The 27,022-nt window shown below is 33.8% G+C and overlaps 1 protein-coding gene across 1 annotated transcript; it reads right to left on the reverse strand.

The window, feature by feature from the left end:
* Positions 1-24: 24 nt before the first annotated feature.
* Positions 25-26,685, reverse strand: LOC137806448 (beta-galactosidase 9). The gene is made up of 19 exons (XM_068606583.1): positions 26,059-26,685; positions 25,452-25,547; positions 25,211-25,323; positions 23,446-23,512; positions 22,937-23,029; positions 21,843-21,986; positions 21,566-21,654; positions 20,858-20,963; positions 17,293-17,380; positions 17,069-17,190; positions 15,723-15,926; positions 13,313-13,545; positions 12,622-12,737; positions 10,560-10,657; positions 7,341-7,451; positions 6,324-6,431; positions 1,512-1,720; positions 782-1,130; positions 25-361 (listed from the first exon to the last, which is right to left on the reverse strand). Exons 1-19 carry the CDS (start codon positions 26,293-26,295, stop codon positions 206-208), a joined length of 2,739 nt encoding a protein of 912 aa, XP_068462684.1. The 5' UTR covers positions 26,296-26,685; the 3' UTR covers positions 25-205.
* Positions 26,686-27,022: the final 337 nt, after the last annotated feature.

Here is a 27,022-nt window from a genome sequence, read left to right on the forward strand (position 1 = left end):
ATTTCCATAACATACCCTTAGATCGAACACGTAACAATTGATCTTGATATTACTTATTTGCTCTTAAAAGTCAAAGACCAAGTATGATGAACTAAATATTAAAATATCATTCTACATAAAGACAATACGATGAAAGGCCCTTGCTGATTAGTACCATTGTCTAGTTGCTTGACCTATGTTCACTAGATTCACACCGAACCTCATTTTAGGAGCTACTTACAGCCTCTTGAAAGAAACTAACACTCAATGGCGATGTGCATCTTGCTTCCACAGACAACGTTTTCTCAAAACCCGGACATGGGTCACCTCCGAATACACTGTCTAAGATTTTGATGGAGCATCTCTTTTTCCCTTGGCATTCCTGCAAAATATTAAAAGTGTCAGGATGGTCTACAACCAAAAATTAGGTAACATCAAATAGAGAAGGGCCACACTAATTTTGGCACTGGAAATGGTAGGATTTTGCTAAACATGCCTAGTAGTGTTATTAAGCTAGTTTTTTTCTCCACTTTTCTTCTTTCAGTGAACCGCAATATTTTTTTCATCAAAACATTATAAGTCGGCGGCTAATAATATTATAAGCCTACAGATTATTCAGTGGTAACAATAATTAGTAATTGTAATACTCAGGTTAAGCATTTTGGAAAATTACCCAAGTCCACAACGCCAGAATCGTGTGGAGCATTTGCTTTCTTGCAGAAAACTAAGTCCACAATTGTACTTTTAAGAGGTACTAGACAAGGACTAGTGTGAAAAGCTACCCAATATAGAGTTAGTTTACCTTGGAGACTATTGACATGGAACTAGTAGCGTGGCAATTTCCTCTTGAAAAATTCTGACAACTACCTCGTGGGGTACCAAAGCTAGCAAATGTTATGGAGGAAATTGTATGTCCTTCTTGACAATATAACTGAAGTTCAGGTATCATATTATTAGCAGAAACTTCTTCACGAATGAGATCCGCATTTACCAACTTCTGGAGAGGTGGATAGTTGGATTCTGACACTTGAGCACATATTATTGTGGACAAATGTACCTTCACAGAAATCTCAAACGGATTTCCTCCGGCTTCTTCCAAGATAACGAGTAAATTGTTGGATGCTCTCAACCATGATCGTGGCACATGGTACCTATAGACCAATTAGTCAGAAGTTAAGGAAAGCGCAGTACTATAAATTTACAGTAGTAATGTACAATAAGTAATGCTGTATACTCCTAAAATTTTTCTAACAATCCTTGCAATGCTTAATAAAGGAAGTATTAGAGTTGTATTAATTAAATATCATAGGAACATAAATGATATTTTCCTTATATAGTTATTAGTAGGATTATCAGGAGGGTTGGATAAGAGAATTTAAAGTTATTCCAGTACAATAATGTACATAAAGATGTCAATAAACATGAGATAAATGATGCTGTCGAGAGCGGGCATTTTAATCCGTCAATAAAAGTCTTGTGGAATTAGATGAAATCATGAAACCAACAGTTTTAGCCACTTCAAGATTACATACAAGGTTTGGGTTGGTTTTCCACAATTTGTTGAACATTTGTCAGAATCATATGCTCCACGATAATCACAGACTTGTTTACATCCACTTTTTGGAGAAACCCGAGTCCAGTATCTTCCTATATGGTGACCATTCACCCAAGCCTGACCTTTCCCCATGCTTTTCAAGTCAAGAGCAACTGGATCTAGGCCACCAGGACCATCAAAGTATGCCTGCTTAAAATAAAGAGCTGTAATTATTACATTAGCGTTAAGATAAAAAAAATAGCATTACGAAAGAATGGCCAGTGGGTGTATTTGCACCTTCATAATCTCAGTATTCATATCACGATTTTAGATTCACTAATTCTGTTGTAGTCCGTTCGACATAATAATTACAATAAATAGATAACTAAACAATTTTTGAGAGGCAAACACAAAAAACAAATATCTAAAGAATTGAATGAGTGAACAAAAAGAATCCAATCCCTCTACATGCCTTTTCATACAATGTAAAATACACGAGAATCATGAATCTTCCTAAAACAGATCACAAAATATTGAAAAGGAGAACTATATCAGGTCAAAACAATTCTTTGAAAATCAGACACACCTTGTCAGGAAGGCCATGACCCCATGTACATAAGTATTAAGATAAAAGAGAGGTACAGACTGAATCCCTTGTGTGTGTATTAAGCAAAGAGTAATACATTTATGAATAAGAAAATACGAAGATATGAACCAAAGCCTATTACATTTAACACTCTCTCTAAAGTTGGTGCATATAAATTGTATGTACCAGGCTTGTTAAAAATATGATCAATTATAGGACCCGTAAAGATTCAGTGAAATATATACTAGTTGATCATTCAAATTAAGAAACTCAATTTTGACATCTCCGAATACAATTTTTTCTCAAATAAATTGGTAATCAATCTCAATATGTTTGGGCCTTTCACAAAAGACGGAATTTGAGCTAATATGAAGAGCATCTTGATTGCCACATATAAGTGTCATTTTAGTGACCTCTCCCAGTTGTAATTCTTTAAGTAACTGTTTAAGCTAAAGAAGTTCACAAGTAGCAGAGAGAGGCTATAACTCTATATTATGCATTCGCACTAGATCTCACCACACATTTTGTTTCTTGCTCTTCCAAGAGATCAATTTATCATTGATGGAGACACTATATCCATAAGTGGATCTCCTATCAAAAGGAGATCCTGTGTAATCAACATAATAACATAGAACTTTAGTATGATTATTGTGTCTATACAACCAACCTTTCCTAGGAGAACTTTTAATGTACGTCAATATACGAATGGTCGCATTCCAATGGTTTGCACAGAAAGAATTAAGAAATTGAATAACAACACTAACTGCAAAGGAAATGTCAGGACGGGTAACAGTAAGATGATTCAATTTTTCAACTAATCTTCTATATTTCTTAGGATTCGAAAGAAGCTCCTTCTAATTGGGTAGGAATTTGGATTGGGATCCATGGGTGTGTCAACAAACTTTGAATGCATTAACCCAGTTTTCTTCAAAATATCCAATGTATATTTTTGTTGAGAGATAACAATTCTATTGTTGGATTGTGCTACTTCAATCCCCAAGAAATATCTAAGTTTGCCGAGGTCTTTGGTTTGAAAGTGGTGACAAAGATGTTGTACCTATGAGATGTCACAGTGATCATTGCCTATAAGTACAATATCACCAACATATACTTCTAGATAAATGTACCCAACATTCAAGTTACGGTAAAAAAATGAATGATCTGCCTCAGAGCGAGTCATATCAAGATTACATTAGGCCATATAAAGATTTGAAAAGATGACATACCAATCCAAAAGACTCTTTGATGGAGTACCATCCAAGCCACCATATAAAGAATAAAGTTAGGAGAATTGTCTGTATAGAAATCATAGATAGTAGATGTTCAAGACTTATGTTGAACCAGTTTAAGAATACATTGTAAATAAATCAAACACACTCTAGAAACCCTCACTTGTCATACAAGCAAGGTTCGTAGAGCATCTTAAGAAGGCTTAGGCGGCACCTACTTAAGCTACTAAAGCTCACCATAGTTAAGTTCGCTTAACTAGAGTTATGGAAGCTTAAGAAGCAAGCTACCTTCATCCTCTTCATCTATAAATAGGTGAAACTCATATTGTATTAGTGAAAACCCTAGAAAGCCTCACCTCTTTCTACCTCCTAGCACCTAAATCATTCTTAAACCTCACCAATTCACTCTCAAACTTGGTGCAAACCTTCGTTCATTCCGCTGCCACTCCATGAATTCTCCAATCCATCTCCTTGGATTGCATCACTCTCCCTATGCAACAAAATTGGAGGTTGCTCCGTATAAATTTTTTCTGGCAAATCCCCATTAAGAAAAACATTTTTGACATCCAATTGGTAAAGAGGTCATCGTTAGTCGTGGTATGGCTATGAATAAGTGAACAGAGGCCATACTTGCCACTGGAGAAAAAGTATCATTATAGTCCAAACAAAAAAATTGTGTATGACCTTGGGCCACAAGGCGAGCTTTGAGATGATCCATAATACCATTAGGACCAACTTTGATAGCAAAAATCTACCTGCAACTAACAACAGATTTCCTGAAAGGTAAGGGAACGAGTTCCTAAGTTTTACTATTCTAAAGAGCATTTATTTCATCAAGGATGGCCTAATGCCAACCTGGATGGCTTACGCATCACCTACAGATTTTGGAATTGACATAAAAGAAATAGACAAAAGAGAAGTATAAAAAGATTTAGGATTTAGGGTTTAGGAGAGGATGGAGTAGTTGACAATAGAAGAGAGTCATCTGGTGGATGATGGGAAGTCTATTGATGATTTTACACCTAAAGGATTAGCGAAGGTGGGAGATCTTTAGGTACTCTAAACACAATAGGAGGATCACACACAACTAAGTATTGACTTGAGCAGATGGAGATGGAGCAGGAGAAAAAGGGGGCTTAAAGTAAAGGAAAGACTCAATGAAGTGACATTTGCTTAAATGAAATATTGGCTTAGAGAAGGACAAAAATATTTATATCGTTTTTGCAGTGAATCCTAAAAAGATACATTTGTGTGACTTAGCAAATAATTTTGAAGACAAAGACTAAAATTGTGAACAAAACATGTGGACCCAAATACTTTAAGAGGTAAGAAATTCAGAGGTTTGATAGCGGCCCGATAGCGGGTGACCTGATAAGCCCAACAAACTCTCGCTAGGTTAGACTCTAAATGGCTCTAATACCATATTAAGAAGTGGACTTTAAACCCTAAGTCAACCTTACGAAATCAGCTCATATGGTTATATATTATGAAATGTCCTTAGCTCTAGTAGATGTGGGATCTCTAACAATATCGACTAGGGTTTTTCTTGATTGACATCAATTAAGTTATTTTTAATTGTTGGTAACAATTATTTTGTATGAAATTGCCCAGCATTATTTTTTCTACATTGTTGGTTAGGTTTCTGTTTTGCCGACTTTTTTTTATCAGTGTTTGCTAAAAAAATTTCCTTGGTTGACATTGACAAAAAAAACACTAAATCAAGATTGACGGAAAGCTTCCACAATCAACATTGGAAAAAAAAAATCCTAACTGACTTTGGACAAATGATGACAACGTCAAAATATAAAGCAATCCTTGAAAACATCCACACAAAAAAAATCATATATAAGTCAAGCGAAAAACCCTATTTGACATAAGCTTATATAAGTCAACCTAAAAATAACCACAACTGACACCAATTGAAAATTAAACCCAATTGAGGTCAAGTGGACAAAGTTGTGTTTCATATCAGTCAACAAATACTATTAATATTGACCAAGAGAAATTTGATTGCGAAATAAAACTTTCATACATAAAAAAGAGGTATCTCTGATTGTGTTGAATGAAAATAACTACGATCGACTTCAACTTGAAGGTCAAACCGACAACATTGGTATAGATGTGAGAGAAGAGATACGGAACATTTCAAATTCTTACTTTTTAGGTATAATTTGAAATTATATAAATTAAAGTAATTAAATTACTCATAAATTTCTAGAATTTCAATTTCTTTTAAAATTGTTTATCCAAACAACATAAGTCCTAAGATTGGAAGCTCTACTACCAACTTCAGAATGAAGTGTATGAGAGAAAAAAGATATGATTTTAATTGATACTCTCGAAATCAGTAACGAGGATATATAAAGAACTCTACCACCCTAGAAAAATGATTGCATTAATTTCTTGAATCTCTACAATATCTTTATTGTAATTTTGACAATGATTGTTAATATGTACTTATAACTCAACAAAATCTTTCTTGATAACTTAACAAATATAACCAAATTATAGTATATAAGAGTACACAATTCTTACCTTACAAGCTGAGGAATTCCAAATCACATGCTTTCCTTAAAGAACTTTAGCATGTGTATAAATTTATAATCATCTTAATCATTGACCATACGCTCTATCTGTCACCCATGAATTTGTCTACCATAGTAAAAATTAGGTAATACAAATATCATATAACATAAATTATCCTAATCATTTTGCGTGATTCGCGTTTTATAAATATTTTGTTAGTATTCTGGCAATTAAGTTTTATCAAGAGAAAAAGAGGGCAGTTAGTATGAAACTTCTAACTTAGTAATAGAGGTGCTAATACTATGCCAAGAATCAACTTTCTAAGGAGCTTAAGCTCTTAAGAAGGTTCATGACTGGTTTCATATTTATAACAAAATCAATGTAAATAACTTGTAGGCTCTTTTCCTTTTCTATTTTCTTTCATTATACCGCAGCTCTAACAGATAAATCATCAACAGATCATAATTACCTTGTACCATGTAAATGTGGATGGGATGCCATCAGGGCTTAATTCTACCCATCCGGAACTTTCATTCTGTTCACTGTAAAATTTTAAAAACTCGCCCTGAAGCCCAACCTGGGATAAAATTGAATAAAGTGGAATAAATATTTTCAAATTCCTCATAATAAGAAAGTACAATCCCACAAATATAGTATGTAATAACATAGATGAAAAGTATAGAACAACTAAATGAGTCTCGAATAAAGATAATAAAATCATGATACACCTGGAAAGCACACCGCTAAAGTAGCATTTTAAATTTCTATGTAGTGAAGGCAGAACAAGAATGATCAACTCATGTTGAACAGAGAATCAAAACTTTCCAAATTTATATTCTTAGATTACCATGACAAGGTTAAAATCCTTAAAGAAATAAAAAAACCTCAAACACGCAACTTTAAAATCTATTCCTACAAGGGTATGTTAGAGAAACTTAATATTCAAAATCCTATTTTATTAAAGGAATATTGTTGGAAATGGGAATATAAGGAGATAAGGAGATCAGAGCTTTTTTAATGTTTATTTTAGCAGGTAGCATCGATGTTATGTATAGATAAGTTCAATGGTAGGAAGTAGTGATATCTTTATTTTTCTCTTGTAAATTGTTTTGTCGAATAGTCTTGAATATTAACAAGTGCACACAGGTTTATTTACAAAGGATGCAGCTGGAGTATACCTAACTAGCTTATTTACACCTAGTACGAATACTCTGTGTGGAACTAACTCATTGACTGACCCTACAAAATATTTGAAAGTTGGTCATTTGAAATCAGAAGGTCAATTGTAGTATGTCCAAATTCAAAGGAACCATCTAGAAAACGAGACAGAGAAAACACGTGCATTGGGCATGTGTATTTACTAAATCTTTCAAAATATAGCTGTAGTATACTACACTTAAACCTAGTAGTATTTTCCTCTAAAAAACAGCTAAGAATTCATATAGTTATTTGTAATCAATTCAGGGTTTGAATATTATATACATACCTGATGGGTCCATAATGATTTTGAAAGATCTATATCTCCATTTTTAAATCCAGTGATCTTTATTGTACCTCTGATCCCTGCTCCATCCTTCTCAATAAATGCACCATAATTCTGCAATATTGTTTCAAATGAGAATATATTTATAGTCAGTAATCTTTATCCCTCGGTTGTTTTATAGGAAAATAAGCTGAAGAAAAGTCACATATAGATGGACAGGAATATGCTGTTCATATTAATGTGAACACATTAGATAATCCTCTATCATCAACTCACTAATGGAAAAGAAAACAACATATAACTAAAAGCATTTAACTATAGGGGTATCGATTAACAACTTTGTTCGAAAGTTCCTTTATTGCCAACACCCTTGGCCTTAATATATGGCTTGTATCTTCATTGTGGTAGGTTTTGTTAGATGTAACGGGCTTAACCCATACCTCATAAAACCGGCTTGCAAGATGAAGTTTATACACGCTTTATAATTTGGTCATATCTCTAGTTTAGTCAACATGAGATCTCCAATTGACATGCTGACCTAATAATATTTTGAAGTCTTCCTTTTGTGCTTAAACTTTCTTTGTCTGTTTTAATAATACTACTACTGTTCCAAATAATTGTACTATTAGTTGTGCATATAATTGATATCTTAGATTAGAATATCCTAGTATCAATGTTCTAGGAACTTTTGTTCTACTTGTTGCATGGGTAAAGCACATAAACTTTCTTCTCAAGCTTCCTTAACTACTTATAAATCTCCTTTTGAGCTTGTGTATAGTGACTTATGGGGACCTTCATCTGTTCTGTCATCTAATGGTTTCTCCTATGACATTCTTTTGTGGATGCCTACTTGAATTTATTTGCTCAAACAAAAATTTGAAACAACAACATTATTTTCAGCAGTTTATCTCCATGATTGAATTACAGTTTAACAAACCTATTAAAGTTGTTCAAACTGATCGGGGAGCAGAATTTTCCCCTTTACTACATTTCTCAAATCTCACGTTATTATTCATAGACTCATTTGTCTTCACAATATCAAAATGGTGTTGCTGAATGCAATCATCATCATATTGCTGACATTGGTCTTACTATAGTTAGTCATGCTTCTCTCCCTAAATCCTATTGGGACCATGCCTTTGCTACTATTTTTTATCTTATGTGCTCCTCTTTATTTTTTTGTTCGGTATACCATTATACTCAATACTGCTCCTGATTATAAATTTCTACCTTTTGGATGTGCTTGTTTTCCTCTTCTTCGACCACACAACCCTCAAACTTGAATGTCATTTTCAAGAATGTGTCTTTCTTGCTTATTTCATATGTCACAAAGGATACAAATGTTATCTTCCTCAAGTAGGTTATATATTTCCAAAGATGTTCTATTTAATGAGCAAAAATTTCCTTTTTTTTCCTCATCTTTTCACCCAGTAATCAGGTATCTTGAACTATTTTTTAGTATTTATGCATTTGTTCCTCTTGTCTCAAACCTACAGTCATCTTCTATCACTTCCACTGGATAACCACAAATTACTACATGTAAGTCTAGTTCCCAACCTGTAGATTCTCCTTCATCCTCTCCTTCTGATTCAGTTTCTGAACCAAACTCCAACAAAAGTAATATTTGGCCTGATTACTTTTAGATAGTTAAGTTTCCCAGCAAGATGTTCATATCCACCAAGGTTTTTCAAGGGCTCCTCCTGATTTGATGGTAGTTTGGAATTGAAATCCTATCATTAGGGCAAAACTCCAACATCACTGTCTTAAAGTATATCCAATGCATGATTTTGAGTAATTACTATACTTATGTCAAAAGACTAACTTCAATTCTCAAGAAATAGGGGATAGGGTCTATATCCTTTGCCTGAAAGTTAGATAACATGTGGTGCTAACAAATATTTTAGAATGGTTGGGGCTGTCACTGCCATCTCTCCCCTTGCTGACCTTGTGTTAGGACACCAAATAAGGAAAGGACTTGGAAGGTATATTATAGGAAAAGGGTAGTTAGTTGTTGGGTAGGGTTGGTCTTTAAATAAAGACCAACTGGTTTAGTGGAGGGGTACGTTTTTTTAATACAGTTTTGTAGACAGGGAAAGTCCTGTGTAAAAGGAATAATCATTTCCTTTGTGGATGTTCTGAGTGTAAAGCGCAGTAGCAATAATACAGAGGTTATTCAGTAGTTTTTCTGTGTTTTTGGCTTGTCTGGTGCATTTTCTTAGTTCGTAACACCTTGTTTCACATATGCCATAGTTGCAAGGTCTTTCTCTCTTTCAAGATGGTTTCCTGCGGGATTTTCCTAATACAACTTGAGGAAAGACTGGGATTGTTGCTGAAAAGAACACTTAGTTTTATATGGTGTGATTTCCCCACATCAACTAGACTCTGATACTAATTTGATATGGTCCAGAATGTAACCCGTTAGTTCTGGTCATAGGGCCTTGAATAGTAAAGTGTGGTTGTAAATCACCAGATTTCAAACTTCTTCCTACAAGTCCTATTTTGGTAACAAACCCAACAATCATCAAAAGTAAAAACTCTTCAAGATTTTTTTGGAAAATTCCTATCCTATACAACCCTTTCTTTGTACTGCAGTCTCCTGAATTACTTGGAAATTATGGCGTTAGGACAAAGTATTAGACATACTAAGGATAATACACCTCCTTTTGCAATCCCTGGTTTTTTCAAAGATAGGTTCAATCTTCCATGTTATAGGTTCATTATTCTGGCCTAATCCGCCCCACTCTGTACTGTTTTTTCTCCTTTCCGAAGAGGTAGGGGTGCTACATATGATTGTTGCTAATTGTGGTCCCAACATACTTGGAATGGCGATTAACATTGTGATGCATTAGTGCTACCATTTTTATTTAAAAAATTAATATATACTTGCAGAATTAATTGCTTTAAATTGTTCATCCTAAGAGAAAATAGTCATTGCAAGTATAAGAAACTGCCATACTAACAGGTAGAAGTTATATCCAACCAAACTAAATTATTCATTATGTAAAGATAATATTATGTACGCATAATAATTGACATTATGCTCTTCAATTCTTCTTTGCCATTACTAATATACCTCTTATCAAAATGAACCACTTTGATTGCTCAAAGACTGTAGTGTATGAATTAAGAAATTTAAGCAAACCCCAAATACCTACACAACACATTGGAGAAGTTTTGCATTATAGAAAAGGATACATGTAAAAAATATACGAGGAATTTCACCTGCAAACCCACTGTTTGAGTTAACAGTGTTAAATCATTGTATCCTGGGAGAAATTGAAGAGACTGGACCACCTTGATCCAATGACCAACAGCATTACCTTCACTTGGACAGGAAATGAAACGACATGAATATATATAAACAAAAAAAAATATTAAACCTTTAAAGCATAACAGTTAAGATACAACTGATGGTTTGTTTTGAAAAGATGGGGACCCGTTATAGGGAGTTAGGTTAGAGATAGTGCTTTAAAGAGACAATGACACTACCCAGTCCTTAAAAAGTTATTATTGTGTGGTACACAATCTACAAATTTGAAAAAGTATTTTTTAGCATATTTTAAAATATAATTTATAATTTTTTTATTTGTACTCATTATATTGGATTATTTAGAGTAATTATCTTCACTTTTATAGTATATTTCAAATTTGTTTTGAAGGGAATAAATCACTCATCCATTATTGCTCCACCTTCTCGTCACCGAGGTTTTTATGCCCTTAATGATATTTTGAGTTCTCTCATTTATTTACCCAAAGCACTAGAAAGCTGAGCTGTAGGTTATGTGTTTATTCCCAGAAGGTTATTTCTGTGATGACCACTCTAGCTTTATTTAGGAGTTTGGGGCATTTTATATCTATATTGTGAAAGACTAGTATTGAATATATTTTGGATTGTATTAAATATTTCGGCATTTAAACTATATAATTTTTTCCTGATTTTGCTAGACTGTTTAGATACAATAGTTTATAATTTTAGGGATGTTAAAATTACCAAAATTTGAAACTAGAAATTGTTTGGGATAAACTTTTGCCAAGTATTCTACATGCTTGCCAAGATGTTCTCGTGTTTCAGTTAGTTTAGCAAATTTGTAGCTAACAACTCAAGCTTTGGGTCGTAATCATAAACTCATTCTTCTAATAAAAAGTTAAATTTCCGAAAAGACAATCAGGATTGTGTATAGGGTATTATACATGTTTTGGGCTTGTGCATGAAAAAACATGTAAGACATATTATCAAACCTTCACGTTTGTTTACCTAAAAACTAAGCTTTTGGGATAAGTGGCTCATAACAAACATAATCTAACCGAGATATCCCCATACATTTAAAACATGCTAACTGTTGCATAATCAGGAGAATTATTCTGTAATTAAGTGCAGATTTTATTCTTTATTTATTAGGACAAATTTGTTAGTGACTTGATTTGTACAGCTTTAATCACCCATTATTTCTTGCTTTCATTACCTATTATTTCCTTCCTTAATTAGGTTGTAAATAGTCTATAAATTGAGACTGTAATCACATTTGAAAATAACATCAGAAATACATTCCATCTATTTCTTTCAACCCTAACATTTATAACAAAACACAGATTCAAAGGGAGAGTCTTAGGCAAGAGCTAACAACAACAAAAGTCAAAGGATACTGGATTCTTAGAATGTGGATTTAGGCCTAACTCAAACCTGCAAATTGTAGGACTAAGTTAGGCCTAAATCCACTTTTTGAGATGGTATGAAAGCATAGGACTAGATATTTGTGGATTTGATGGTGGGTGGCATGATAGGCTCAATAGACCTTTCTAGGAAAGATTCTGATATCATATTGAAAAGATTGCTTGTAATTGTGTGGCGTAAATGAGTATTCTTATTTATAATGTAGAAGATATATAATAATATGAACAAAACCAGGTAATAATGGAAATTTTAGATAAGATATTTCCCCATCAAACCATATCTTATCTCTTTATTTAATATAGTATTCAAATCATGTCTCTAACACAATCAAACCATATGTCTAATATAAATTAAAACAAATAAACCATTTGTACATAATATAATTCCTCCCAAGTGTCAGACAAACACTATCTAGATTGTGAGTGTTAATTTTCTCAAGCAACGCTGAACTTCAAATAATATGCACATACTATGATTCCTTCTAAGAATCTTTCTAGGGAAGTTACAAAATAAAGTGCATCATCCAGAATAGAACTTCCATTAATTTAAGGAACAAAAATACACAAACTTGCTCTTTTTAAAATACAGAAAGACATACAATACTGCAGTTACCTATAAGCTTTCCATTGACAAATATTTGCAGTATATCACGGACACCATCTATTGTAAGTTTTGGACGAACATCATTTTCCTCCCAAAACAAGATGTCACTGTCTGAAACGGATATTCTGCATTATATACACAAATTAATGAAAATACAATTAGAAAACCATTTAATCAATATTAAAAAACACTTTCCATTTTGATCATTTTATTTTATTTTATTGCAGCATTATGGAATTCAGATCATGTTTTGATCTATCGAATTCCTTTGGCAGAGTATATAGAAGATATCTTCTTCTCCATAATCTTTCATGTTTCTTTTCTTAGAAATGAAATCATTCTTAAGCCATCGCATAACTTCAACTTTTAGCAAATTTAGTCGTTGACATTGTAACCTTCTATGACCAAGTAATTTGTCACTTCTATTGTAATAAAATAGTTAAACTTAAGACGGTAGTGTGGGCCTGTGCATTGTCCACACTTCAACACTTTGTGACCTTTCACCTAAAAGCTTAAGCTTTCAAGAAAGTTGGTCCTTGAAACCTTTAGTTATAGTGAACTCCTCTTTATCTAAAAGAAGACAGATAACAGGTAAAACATTCATTTTTTATAAAAGTAAGCCATAATATAGCAGACCGCATGTACCAGAAAGTAAAAGTAAAAGTAAAACAAGCCAAAAGATATATAATATGTGGCACACCTGGTTGAATACCAAAGATAGTCAGATTGATCCTTTGTTACATTTAAGTGCTCACATATACCTTCAACAGTGAAACTGCTCTTACTCCATATATTGAGTGGCTCTTTTGTAGTCATCCAAGACTTCGAGATGTAGTAGATACCATTGTGGTGCCTACTTTGCTGGCCTGGGAAAATATTGGAGATAGTTGGCAAATCAAGCTCTACTAGTTTGACAGATGTTTGTGCTCTAACCTGAGCAAATTTAAAGAAGTTATCTCAAAACCATGAAGTACCATAATTAATGTCTACCTATGAGTAAGAAATATTATCCACATTCAACATTGGGTGGGGAAGAATGAAAGCATTGATTAATGAAATAATAACAATAAAGAATGAGATGTACAATATAATTAAAAACTACAGGCGCATAAACACTTTATTCCTATTCCTAGGACACTAATGTTCCCTAATCCATTACAGGCAAAAGGAACCTCTCATTTAGGCGAAAGCAGGTGTATAAATTTTAATATTTTAGACAACCCTAAAATAATATAACAATCCTATAAGTGTAGTATTGAGCATTTTCACAATAGACATTACAAAACCAATAGACAGCAAGGATTTCACTTGAACAGTCAAAAATAAACAACGTATTCCAGCAATCCCCCTTTACCATGCACCTTCGATGAGTGCCTGGACGGGAAAGATAATTATTAGCAAACAAAATACTTGTTTGTATTTTTAGAATAGAATTCCTTTGATTGTAAATTTTAAATTAGAATTTACTTTCATTTGTAATTTGTCACGTAATTTTATTTAAAAATGTAGGATTTATTTTGTTGTAATTTTAGGTGCAAATAGTACTTGTAGTATAGGTTTATTTGGGCCTAATTTGTAATTCAATGAAGCCCAAAGGAGATACATTTTTTGGTCAAGAAGCAGAAGGGAAGGCAATGCGGCACATGCATGGTGAGTGTGACACAAACATAAAGAGTGTGATACAATGAGGCATCCTAAGGATTTCGTTTTAAGGGATAGATCACAAGCTAAGAGCACCCTCCTCATGATTGCATGGAGGATGGGTTTAGTGGGTTTGTAAGCTCAATCCTGCTGCTATGATTCTGTTTTTGCAGGGTTTAGCTTTGTATCTATCACTGCAGGTATAGCCTCTTTATGGTTGCTCAGTGGTATAACCAGTTTGTGGTTTGTAAACGGGTTGGGATACCCCTAAAGTATCCCTCTTAATTTAATTTATTCATTGCTGATCAAAAAAAAAAAAAGCATGGGATTATTCATGGCCCTTGTTCTAGAACCTTATTTTCTTTGTAAATTTTTGGCCAATCATAGGGATTAGCATTTACATTCAATTTAGAGTTCATTCATTGTAATTCAGATTTGAATTTGGGATGGCAAAGATTATAAATAGCCATCTTCACCTTTTGTAAAAACACTTATATATATGAAATGGTGAGCATTTTCAACATGTTGAGAGTGAGATCTCTCTTAGAGTCTTGTCTTGATTCTTAGGAATCAAATGGTGGTTTAAAACTTGGAGTGTAGCAAAAGAATGATGTAACTTGGGGTGCCAACATAGTTGGGATGCCAAATAACATAGTGATGATTTAGCACTTCCATCTTTTGATAAAGAAAACTTAGTTTTTAGGCATTTTTGTTATGTTTCAAATTTTCAGATAGTGTTTGGATAAGGATATGAAAATTATTCTTATCCATTTAGATTTAAGATGTTAGGATTTGACTGAGATTATGATAATTGTTAGATATTATTAGATATTATGAGATATTATAGATATTGTTAGATATTTTTATTTATGTAATGGGCTTAGCCCATATGTTTCTTTTCCTATATAAACATAACCCTATGTGTTCAATAAGTGATTTACCCTATTCTTTCTTTTCCTTTAATAATAATTGTTGAGATTCAACATCGACTAGAGATAATGACATTTTATAATATATAAGTGGGTGCAACTCTCACCTTATAAGTCAGTTTTATAAGGTTGCGTTAGGCTTAAAGTTCACTTCTTAATAATAATGTATGTATTTGAATGTGTTACTCTTTAGCTCTATATTGGGAGTACACACATTTTATTTCAACAATAAAATTTTTACCCTTTAACTATTTTTAATCTAATGGGTGAGGATGAATATAAGTATTGACAATTAGATTAAGAAAGTAAAGGGTGAGGATGAATATAACTTTAAAAAGGTTTCTATGACTAACTTTATCCTTCCTCACATACATTAGTACATACATGCATACATATAAAGATGGATATCACAAAATCATTAAGCTAAAGTAAATCATTAGTGCAATAACTTTCACACACATAAAAAATAGAGAGGAGAGAACAATATTATGTCATGCCAACATTTTTGCAGACCCAAAAAGTTCCCCTGCATAAACCAACCTTGGCAGTATTGAAAACTGTATTTGTGCAATCTGGCAATACACTCACAGACCATGGTGGTATAGTGTATCTTTGACCACGAAATGTCACTGTTGCCTCTTTTTTTTCATCAATGTTCGCAAGAAATGCTGAGCATATGTTTCGAGATTCAGATAGAGACAAGTTCAATCCATCAGGGTGAACATCTGTTTGGTATACATGTGCCTGAAATTGAAGAACAGAAGTGATTCAGAAAATAAAATCACCTATATAATTTTACATACATCAACCGAACCTTATAGCACATGGTGGGATTGGCTACATGTGCTTGTGAAGGCATATTGTAATAAACAGTAGAAAAATATGCAGAAGCATTATCATAGGTAAATCACATTCTTTGCAAATGTCTATTGCAGCATGAAAAGATTGAACACACATGTAGGGAATGATAGCAGTAGTAGTGTAGTTTTGGAAATACTAAGGGTAGGTGTAGTGTAGTGTAGTTTTGATAAGTTCAGAAAACAACAAACAACTTTTACGAAAGAAATGCAAAGATCAAAAGATCAAGTTGACGTTAGAGCTATAAAGACACCAAGTAGTCTTCTAATATTTTAACCTATGACCAGAGATGATCAATATTCAAGAGTTCAATCTTTGTTACCAATATAAGTTGAATATCAAAGGAAGGTAATATGGCATCTGCATTGTACACTTCAGGATGTTGAAAGGATCAGTGACAAAACAAGTCACAGAAGATGATATCACTCTCTAGTACCATGTTGAGAAGAGAGAAATCGAGAAGGAATAAAATGAATTTCGTGTGTTGGGTACACATACGAGTATTCTTATCTATAATGAAGAAGAGATATAATAATAAGAAACAAAATCAATATCTAGTAATGGGAAACATTTAGCAAATTATTTTCCCATCACATCATATCATATCTCTATTTAATAAAATCAAATTACAACTTTAATCAACTCCTTTATAACACTCTTCCTCAAGCTAGAGCATATGTATCATAGGAGAAAAGCTTGTTACAAATATCAACACAAGACCTCTTGATAAACTTAGTAAATAATGACAAGGCTAGTAAATATTTTTTGGACATGACTATCTCTATGTCAAAGTGAAAATAAATCTTGATATTTTTTATCTTTTCAATTCATATCTTTAACAAAATCTCGAAGGGACTTGCATCAGATGACTTAGTAGAGATATAAGCTACTAGTTAGTGAGTCATTATCTACAACCAATAAAATATTAGTAGGTCTCTAAGTGTAACTACTACCAATAAAATATTAAATGTAGTAAATGATAATGCTTGAAACTTGTATGAAATATTTATTTCATGCTTGGCTCAAACCTCCTGCTTTGGACCCAATTTTATATACGTCGGTGAATCAGCAGCCACTAGGGCAGGCTCACAAAGCTTCAAAGCAGCATGTAAATCTTTCAGGTGACCCCATTTAGGCTCATGTAGCAGACCTAGAAAAACAAGGTTCATCAACCATGTCAACTGCTATAGACCATATAATCGTAGTAGCTACCATCTAAACAACAAAGTCTAATTGTTATTCTTCCACATACCATACTCATCAATTGGAGCGTCATAATCATAACTTGTAATTTGCAAGGGGCCCCCTGCGGTGCGGCCAAAATTTGTTCCGCCGAAATACTGTAAAATAAAATGGCCTGTCAAGATGTGGCTTACTAATACTCATATCTGCAGAGACTAAAATATACTTCATATATAGATAAACCTTGTATAACAAAATATATTCATCCTAAATCATTTTGAAATATATAAAGAAAAGTACCTATTAGAAGATATCACCACACTGATTTTTCAGTTTATTTTCATTTAAAATTAATTACCATAAACAAATAAATGGAAGAACAAAACAAAGAAACAGGCATCCTATAGAAAAGCAAAATAAGACATTTAAACCATCAAAGGCAATAGGCAATGGTTGCAGTAGTCAAGCTGAACTCGGAGCTTAATACTTGTTGCATTGGAAAACACGACAGGTCGCAACAAACAGTGTCACTCTTGTTGAGGAAACGTGCCCTACATAACACATCTCAGTATTCCCAAAGGTGCTTTTTTTTCTCTAGGCCAGAAATTCGTGTTGCTTCAAAGACTTGTCACAAATGTTGCATGTGCTCTTTCCAATACCTTCTGTAACTAAATATTGTCATATAAAAAACCTGCACGTGTCTCTTAAGAAAAGGTCTCAATATGGTGTTTATGGCACATTGAAAGGTTGCAGGGAAATTAGTTAGCCCAAATGACATAACTAAAATTCATCAGCAAGACGCATTCTTATTTGATGGTATTTTGCCCTTAAATCAATCTTCTAAAAACATACAACCTCATTTGATTCATCTAGCAGTTATTTAATCACAGGGATAGGAAACTTATCTTAAACAATAGCCTTGTTGAATGTCGTATAGTCTACACATAACCTCCAACTTCCATCTCTTTTCTTCACTAAAATAACGGGATTGGAATATGGGTTGTTACTAGGCCGAATTTCAACTACTAGTTTTCCAATTTCATTTTTTTGATGTTGTGGGTATCGATGTGGCCTCTCATTTATGGGATCCACCCCAGCCTTGACAGATATTCTATGATCAATCTATCTATATGGATTGTTACAAGGCCGAATGGCCCTTGTATACAACATTTCAGCCACTTGTTTTCAATTTCATTTTTATGAAGATGTTTTTGAGTATCAATATGGCCTTGCATTAATGGGATCAACCCCAACTTTGACAAGTATTCTATGATCAATCTTTGTATGGAGGTAACCCCTTATGTTCCATAAAAACTTGGACAAAGTCCTCTAAGAATACCTGTATTTGTTTTTCCTGTTCTGCAAGGAGTTCTCTATTTTTATTTTTATTTTTCTCCACAATCCACCACATAGCCACCCATACCATGCACTTCTGCTTCAGTTCCCTTCAATAAGAATTTGGCTGATACTAATGATTTAGCCAAACTATGATCTCCATTATTATGATTCTCTCTCCTTGTTTCATAAAAGTCATATTTAGCGACCTCCAATTTAATCTCGCCTTAGGTAGCTGACCAAGCTACCCCTAAAATCACATCAACTCCTCTCAAATGAAAAAAAAGAAAATTCTGCAGTCCACTCCTGGTGTTTCTTCATCATTCTTCTCGCTTGTGTATAACTTAATTTGCGATGTTTCATCTAATTCATTCACTTGCTCATCATTGGGCAAAATAACCACCCTTGCATTCTTTTGAAGGCATCTATGTCCAAGCCCAACAATTAACCCACACATCTAAAACATCTCCTTCCCTCCCTTTTTTTAAGATATTCCAAGTAGGTTAGGTTCCTTGTATCCCCACTCTTTAACCAATAACTAGCCCCATCATTGGGTTTTCAAGTTGATGATGTAGAAACCACTTTACTCCTTACGGTTGATTCCTCCACTAGATGGTTGAGCACTGGTTGAATGTGCTTGTGGCAATATTTAACCTCCTCCCTGTTATCTCAACCCATCATTGTTTTGATTCAAAGAACCTCCATAATTGTATGCTTCCTTTGTCACTTCCTCTATGTCACATCTTAAGAAAGTGGAATTTAAGTTTAACTCAACTCTATAAAACTGACTTAGTAAGATGAAATTTGTACTCACTTATATACTATAATTTTGCTTTATCTCCCCTCAGGCCGAGGGCTGGACAACTCGAGTATGGGACTAGGGGAAACCTGATAGTGGGTGACACGAGTCTCGCAAACTTGAGTAGGATATGAATGGTTCTAATACCATCTTAAGAAAGTGGAATTTAAACTTAACTTCACAAAATTAGTTTATAAGGTGGGGTTTGCAACAATTTGGCCCTATTTCTAGTCAATATAGGCTCTCCAACACACACTCTCATGTTGAGGACTCGACATCTCGAGCACAGGACAAGGGGGAAACTGGTAGCAGGTGACACAAGGCCCAACAAACTTGACTAGGATAGGTTTTGATACCATCTTAAGAAAGTTAAAGTTAAGCCTAACTCAACCTTACAAAGTCGGCTTCATAAAGTGAGGTTTACACTTACCTATATATTATGATTTGGCCTTATCTCTAGTAAATACGGGCCCTTCAACATCATGATTCACCTTAACGGCTCTTATCAAGTCTTTAGGATCATGGACACGAAATTGTCCCCCGATATCCTTCTAAAACCCAACCAATAAATACCCCATTAATTGTTCTTTAGATGTTCCCATCGTTTCAGCCGCTAAAATTTCAAATTCCCACACACAATCTTCCACACTTGAGCACTACATCAATGTCGTTAACCTCTCATACTCTATGTCACGACAATTTCCCCTAAACCTCCTCAACAACACTGCTTAAAAGTCCTCCCAAAAAGGGTTCTAGCAATTTTTTGCCAGAATTCAAAACAATGAACTATTGTTCCCTCCATATTGGTGAAAGCGAACCTAAGCTTAGGGCTAGACCTGCTACACCTGAAAGAACATATTTTCCCTTGCTAACCATCCAAGGGGGTCACTCCCTTCAAAAAGAGTTATTTACATCCTCTTTATACGAGAAAGCTACCCTCCTTATTAGTCCAAGAGGTTCATTTATACTTGAACTATTTAATGAAATAAAGAAATGCATTATCATCACCTCTATAACAATTACATTTTTTAAAACAAGAAAATAAAAATATGTTAAAATGAATATAAAGATTTTAAAAATATTTTCTCCTCATCAATATAAAGATATTGAAGATACTTTTATCCTAATAATTTACTATTTACCATATTTATACATAATACCTCTGGGTTAATAAAACCCTTTAACTACCCTGCACCCACTAATCTACTCTCTTATTCTTTCTTCTAACATACTTTTCAAGTTGTTTGGGTACTTCATTCTCTTGCGTATCAGTTTCAATTTGATGTTCAAAATATAAAGCAATTTTATTGATAAATGACGGGGAAATAGTAAGGTAGAAGCATGTGGCAAAATGTGCCAAAAGAACAACAATGTAATAAAAAGCCCTCGTATGCAAAAATTGGACAAGAATCCTCCGAGACAACCATCAAGTTAGAAGAACAAAGAAGCCAGAAATGAATTGTTAGTTCAAAACTCCAAATAAAAAGAATAGCTATCATACCATGTAGTAATTTTGAAAGCTTCCGCCACGTTGGAAAAATCGTGCAACTGCAAAAGCAAGGTCTTCAACAGGTCTATGAGGTAATTTTTCACCCCATTGCGTATACCTTCAAAATCAGTTGGAGACAACCAAAATATTTATCACCACAGTCAAATACTGAATCAGCTCTCAACGCATTGTTTCTTTTACCTTCTATTTCCTATCAACAGTTCAACATGAGTTTATGCAAGTACACACACGTAAGCACAAAACGCAAACATATTGGCTAACCCGAAAGGTTTATAAGCAATTTATATAATACAGAGTATCAACTGCTAAACTTGTATTTATATTGTTATTAAAGTATAGGCAGATATATACATCGGACTGTACAAAACAAGTAAGCATACTCTCCTACCCCCTGGTGATATAGACATATATAACCAGCATGCATACAGAGTACAGAGAACCACATAGACAATTTAACATGATGAGAAGAGAGAACTGGGCCACAAGTTGCTGCCAGAGACCACTTCCTGTTGTAGGTAATGTCATAGAACTCCAATTCAGTAAAAGAGCCAAATGATATGATTGAATATAGGTTTTCAGGAAAGAGAATAGCAGCTTCTCTGGCAGCTACTAGGCCTCTATTGTGCCTTGCTATGCTGCAACAGTAGCCCTATTGCTCATATTAAAAGATAGTCCCTCAAAGGATGTATTTGTTCGTACCATCCATCCCAGTTCTCAGTCCAAATCGTTGGTTTGTTATGAGAGTTTGGTTTAAATCCATCACAGTAGTATGCATTGCATGTATCAATCTGTGTACAACAATATTGATTTATTAACCACTTGAATTGTTAGTTATTTCAAACGCAATATATTTTAACTATATTTTCCATTATTTTTTCAAAATCTATAGGAGAGACCTGAACACATTTTAATTTTAGTAAGTATAGGTAAATGTCAATAACAGTTGTTTTCAATTGTGGAAAGGGATATAATTTACGATATCATATGGAGCATCCTGTTGTCTACACATGACCCATGGGACCCCAGCACCAAGACTTAGAGCCATCTTAGCCGCCCATTTGACATACTCTTTACCTCCTTTGCCATAGGAGCTCTCAATGTTCCCGTATTCATTCTCAATCTGAAAATCCAGTCATATGATCAGTTAAAGATTCCTTCTACAAAGGGAAACGTCATATTTAACACTTGCATGAGCTAATTCCAAGATAATAGAATAAAACATATCAATAGTTATCTAACACAGAATATTTAAGTGTGTTCATAAGTTTGAGAACTAAATAATTTGAAAATTGGATATCGTAATCAGAATACATCAGTACAGAAAAAGAACCACGTAACAAGCATCAACAACTAAAATCTTGCATAAAATTTCTATATATTTTATACCTACATTATATAACATCACCTAGTTAGGTGATTCCAATAGACATTGAAGAAATTAGAAGAAAAATAGGAAAAGTGTCGTATTCAGAATAATCTAAAAGCAGTTCACTCCTACTAAAAATAAAACCTACATAGCAGAGAAACTGTTAAGACTCCCTTTGTTGAATTACCAAACTATTGCTTGAAAACAAAAGGTCCTCCCTGTTCTTAAAAGAGTACACTTAAATACCTCTATTTCTCCAAGTATCCAACAATACAAACAACCAAGGTAAACGAGTTTATCTCCAAAAGGAGCACTCTCCTTTTCTACATGGAACTCCAGTTTACACATAATCAATTTCATAACCCCCCTACCTGGTTTCACCGGGACACTATGTAAAAGAATACCTTTCCTTAATAACCTATAACAGAAAAAATAAAAGAATTCCAACTAATAGTAACAAAAATAAAAAAAACTATACTTGTCCTTTATTCTAATCCCTTCTTTCACCTATGATAAACCTGTAAAAGTTTATCAAGTATCTGGGATCCAACAGAAACACAAATACAATGAGTTAAAACAATGATATAGAGACAGTTGTAATTTCATTGCCAATTTTGTCCCTAGCAGGACTGTGAATGTGCTTGAAATTATGATAAAGAAAATCAATTAATGTATATATTGCCCAAAACCTACACTTTTCCCACCTGCAATAAAATTATAGGACCACCTTGCCAAGAAAACAGCATTTCCTCTCTCATCATATTCACCACCTTGGAGACAAAGCGCTTCATCTCCTCCTAGGTTTAAAAAAAAAGTCTATCAAAATCATGTTAACAGAATCTTTTCCAATTACATTTATTCCATGATTTTAGGAGTTCACAAAAATCCCACTCCTATACTAAACATTAAGGTGCATTATATGATATCAAAATGTGTACACACTAAGAAAGAAGAATTTGGGCCAAGAATCTTAGAATGTGAGTTTAGTTCTAGCTTAACCCCACTTATATATTCTAGCCCATGTGAAATTTGGGTATTTCCCAATAAAGAACAAATGGTTGTCAAGTCAATCACAGTTCCAATTTGAGAATGCTGAATAAACCGAACAAATAGGAAAATCACAAATGAAAAAAGAGAGACAGTAAACAAATTATATAGATCTGTTTACGAACAAACATAAAAGAGAATAATGTCAACCATCAAAACAGTCCACCTTGAAAGGTTCATTGTTTGTTCGAAATTCAATACCAGGGATATCACGCAACCACACCGGGAAACCCCTGCAAACATAGCTCATAAATCAATGAACAAGATGTCAAATACTTATCTACTCGTAAAGAGAAAAATAAGCACTACTGAGGAGAAATAAGCAAAAAAGAGGTGAGGGTAGTATGTCCACAAGAGCAAAAAGTGCAAAACGCAAACAACTAAAACACAAGAAAAATCAAAGAAGCAGGTGAATCTATGAGTGTAGTAGGGACGTGAAATCTGATATCCTTATGCATATTTTCCAACTAAACACAGGTTTCAATACATAACGGATGGATAGCATCAAGACACTGGTGCTGCAAAACAGGCAATATCCAAATAGAGAAGTAGGACAGATCAGCATGTATTGATCACAAACAAAACTTAATTTATGTTACCATCAAGTACCAATAATAATAACAGCATTGGACAAAGTTTGTGTTTATTTCCTTTATGTGAAGGAGAAATTATCCTCACTCTTGATTTTCTTTCTTGAAAGAACCTTCTTTCAGAATATACTAAGTTTATTTAACAGGTTAAAAATAATTCACAATTAAAATAAGTTCACAACAGACCATTAGAAAGAGCAGTGGAAAGCAGTTTTAAAATTAAAAAAAGTGAGGATCATTGTTAAGGTACAAGTGTGCAATTCATTATGGCATATACTGGATAAGTCGTATTTAAAAGTACGATCTCACAAAGAAGAAGTTGCTCTTCTAAGCATAACTTCAATGCAATTTAATTTACACTAAATTTGTGCTTACAAGTATGACTTCAGTTGCAACCATCAAGATCCGTGCACTTTTATATTGACACCTGATGAGAAAAGAGAGGTGCAACAATTGAACCAATTCATTTCACCAGTGCTAATATACACACGCACGGGTGTATTAAGCTTGTAAATGTGGGACCAAACTATACACAGCAGTTTATGAATTAGTTTAATCTCATGTTTGTCACAGAGAGTCTCTGGCTGGGTGACTGTTGTTGGGCCTAGCTAGTAGTAGCCATTCATAATTTAGTGGTTCTCTATATTCTCATCCGATGCCATATAAAAGTGCACACGACTTCATCTTGGAAAAAAAATGAAAATCATGCTAGCACAATTTTAGTGTAATTTAATTTGCACTAAAGTCATACACAACTTCACTTTAGAAAAAACTAAAATAGTAATTTAAAACCCAACTTCTACATTAAAAAATATTAAAATTGTGGTTCAAAGCACAAGTTCTATATTAAAGAAAATAATAAAATCGTGTTTCAAAGCATAACTTTAGTAATGAAATAAATAAACAAAAAGATCAAAGTCCTACTTAGAAGCACAACATAGTCATTTACCTAATTTTTTAAAAAGGTAACCAGATCAGTAATTTCCAAATAAAATTGCACCATTTTAGTGCTTTGGCTGTATTTTAACACTACTTTCCATCCCTGATATATATAAACCAAAAAGTACTAACTTTCAACTTGACATATATCAATCAACAAAGATAAATTATGACTCACATCAAATGTAAATGATTAAATGAAAACTGTTTCTCACTCCAAAACATTACGACAAAGAATGTAAAAATTGTAGAGCATGGCATAAAAGTTAATTAAGTATTTCTCCTGTTTAGAAGTGTAATTAATTAACTATCATCGTGTAATCTCTTGTTGCTTTTCTATATGGAAACATCAAATTTAAGAAACAAAAAATTGCTAAATGATAATATATGTAAGGCTGAGACCCAAAGTTCCACTCGGCACACGTATAAGGGCCTATACGGAGAAAGAAATAGAGTCCATGAGCAGCAGCTAACTTCACAAACTTCACAAGATCATATCTCCCTTCAAAATTATACTGCGCAAGCACATCAAATGAAAAAGGAAGTTGATAGTTTAGTATTAATAAACAAATATCAAATACAAATTGAAGATACAAGACAAGATCACACTGCCCGGATAGCGGGGAGAAATATAATTTTGCACCTGTCCTCGCACTGGTTCATGCCCATTCCAGAAAACATAAGTTTCAATCACATCCGCTCCACCTTCCTTGCTCTTTGCAATCAAGTCAGGCCACATCTAAAATCATACCAAATGCAGAATAAGACACTTTCACATCCTATTATGGTTAAACGAGACTGATATAAGATTTGGTTAATTTATCGATTTAGTTTCAGAAGAATTTTCAATTGTCTACGCGACAAAAAGAAATTCAAACCGCAAGCTCACTTGAACTGAAAATGCCAAAATGCAAAATATCGGATGTTCATAATACTCTATTTCTTCTTCTTTTTTCTTAAGCTCAGTCACGATGCTGAGAGGAAAAATAACAGCATTAGTTTCTAAAACAAAAGGTAGTCCAAAAGACGCAAATAGAATTTTTGACTTTTGAGAACGATCTAGGTAAATGGAGGCACTGAAACAAAGCAAAAAGATATCAGGGTAAACAAGCTCTAACAGAACTCGATTAAACAAAGAGAAAAGGATAATGAAGAGAAAAAGTCGATGATTCAGTTAAATTGCGGTTTCATGACTGTTATATTAGTTTCAGTCCATGGCGAAGAGTTAAATTCAGATGAGGAATTAAGACCTCAGGAGTGGCGCGTGGATAGTGGATTCCGGCGGAAATGAGGAAGCGGCGTTTGCCGTCGAGGATGAGAGCGCGGTGGTCGTAGGTGACATTGAACGGTTTGAAATACTCTTCTGCCTCCGTCACTCTTACTCCGTACTCAATTGTTACTACGCAAAAACAAACAAATACCACTGCCACTATCATCTCCTTCCTATTGTTTCCTAATCCTCCTTTGGAATTGGAATTCCGCAACATCTTCTTCAACCTTCCTCTTCTGCAACCCACTTTTCGTGTGTAGTTCGCAACAACAACCACCTTTGAAAACTATAGAAAAATTGAATAAACGATTGATTCTTTCTTCTAGTAGAATTTATCGAAGATGACAATGAAATTTTTGTCTCGCACTTATCCATTGTTTTCGTCTCAGCATTTATCTTCGTTTTCAATAATTTTATATAAATATGAGAAAGAAATATAGAGGATTTTGCTTGTAATTTTATTTCTATTTTCACGTCTTCATTATAAAAGTATCACATAATTAAGGAGAAGTTTTCCATAATAAACCCCAAAAGGAATTACAAAAAACAATCACATTCAAGATTATTTTTTAAAACCCATCATTTTTATTTTCAGTTCAGTTCCGTTACAGAATTCTAAGTTTGGGGTTTTCCTTTCTAAACCCCTTCCTCCTGCACCAGCATGAAATAGATTATTTCTTTCTGCACCTCCATAGGTTTTTTTTACCTCCTTAGGTTTTGTGAAAAGTCTAAAATACCCTTAAAAAATTAAAAATCAACCCTATGTCTCTACATCCCATGAAGTTGTTCAATTCTCTCTGAGGTGCACCCATTGGTGTTTTGGCAACCACCACTCACCACCTTCTTTGTTGTAGTTTGAACTTGTCACCACCACAGTAAGACGTCTTCATGTGAAACCAGAAACAATATAGGGTTTTTTCTTATAGTCATCGAATATTTGGTTT

Source organism: Phaseolus vulgaris, chromosome 3, assembly GCF_000499845.2.
Source record: "Phaseolus vulgaris cultivar G19833 chromosome 3, P. vulgaris v2.0, whole genome shotgun sequence".
NCBI lineage: Eukaryota > Viridiplantae > Streptophyta > Magnoliopsida > Fabales > Fabaceae > Phaseolus > Phaseolus vulgaris.

What these genes read in the sequence shown, in the direction of transcription:
- LOC137806448 (XM_068606583.1), bottom strand. Translation starts at nt 26,295, where the DNA reads ATGTTGCGGAATTCCAATTCCAAAGGAGGATTAGGAAACAATAGGAAG. An exon ending in CAAACAATGAACCTTTCAAG is followed by an intron (nt 23,030 to 23,445) that starts GTGGACTGTTTT and finishes TTTTAAACCTAG; the next exon opens with GAGGAGATGAAGCGCTTTGT. An exon ending in CTCAAACAGTGGGTTTGCAG is followed by an intron (nt 7,452 to 10,559) that starts GTGAAATTCCTC and finishes ACAATATTGCAG; the next exon opens with AATTATGGTGCATTTATTGA.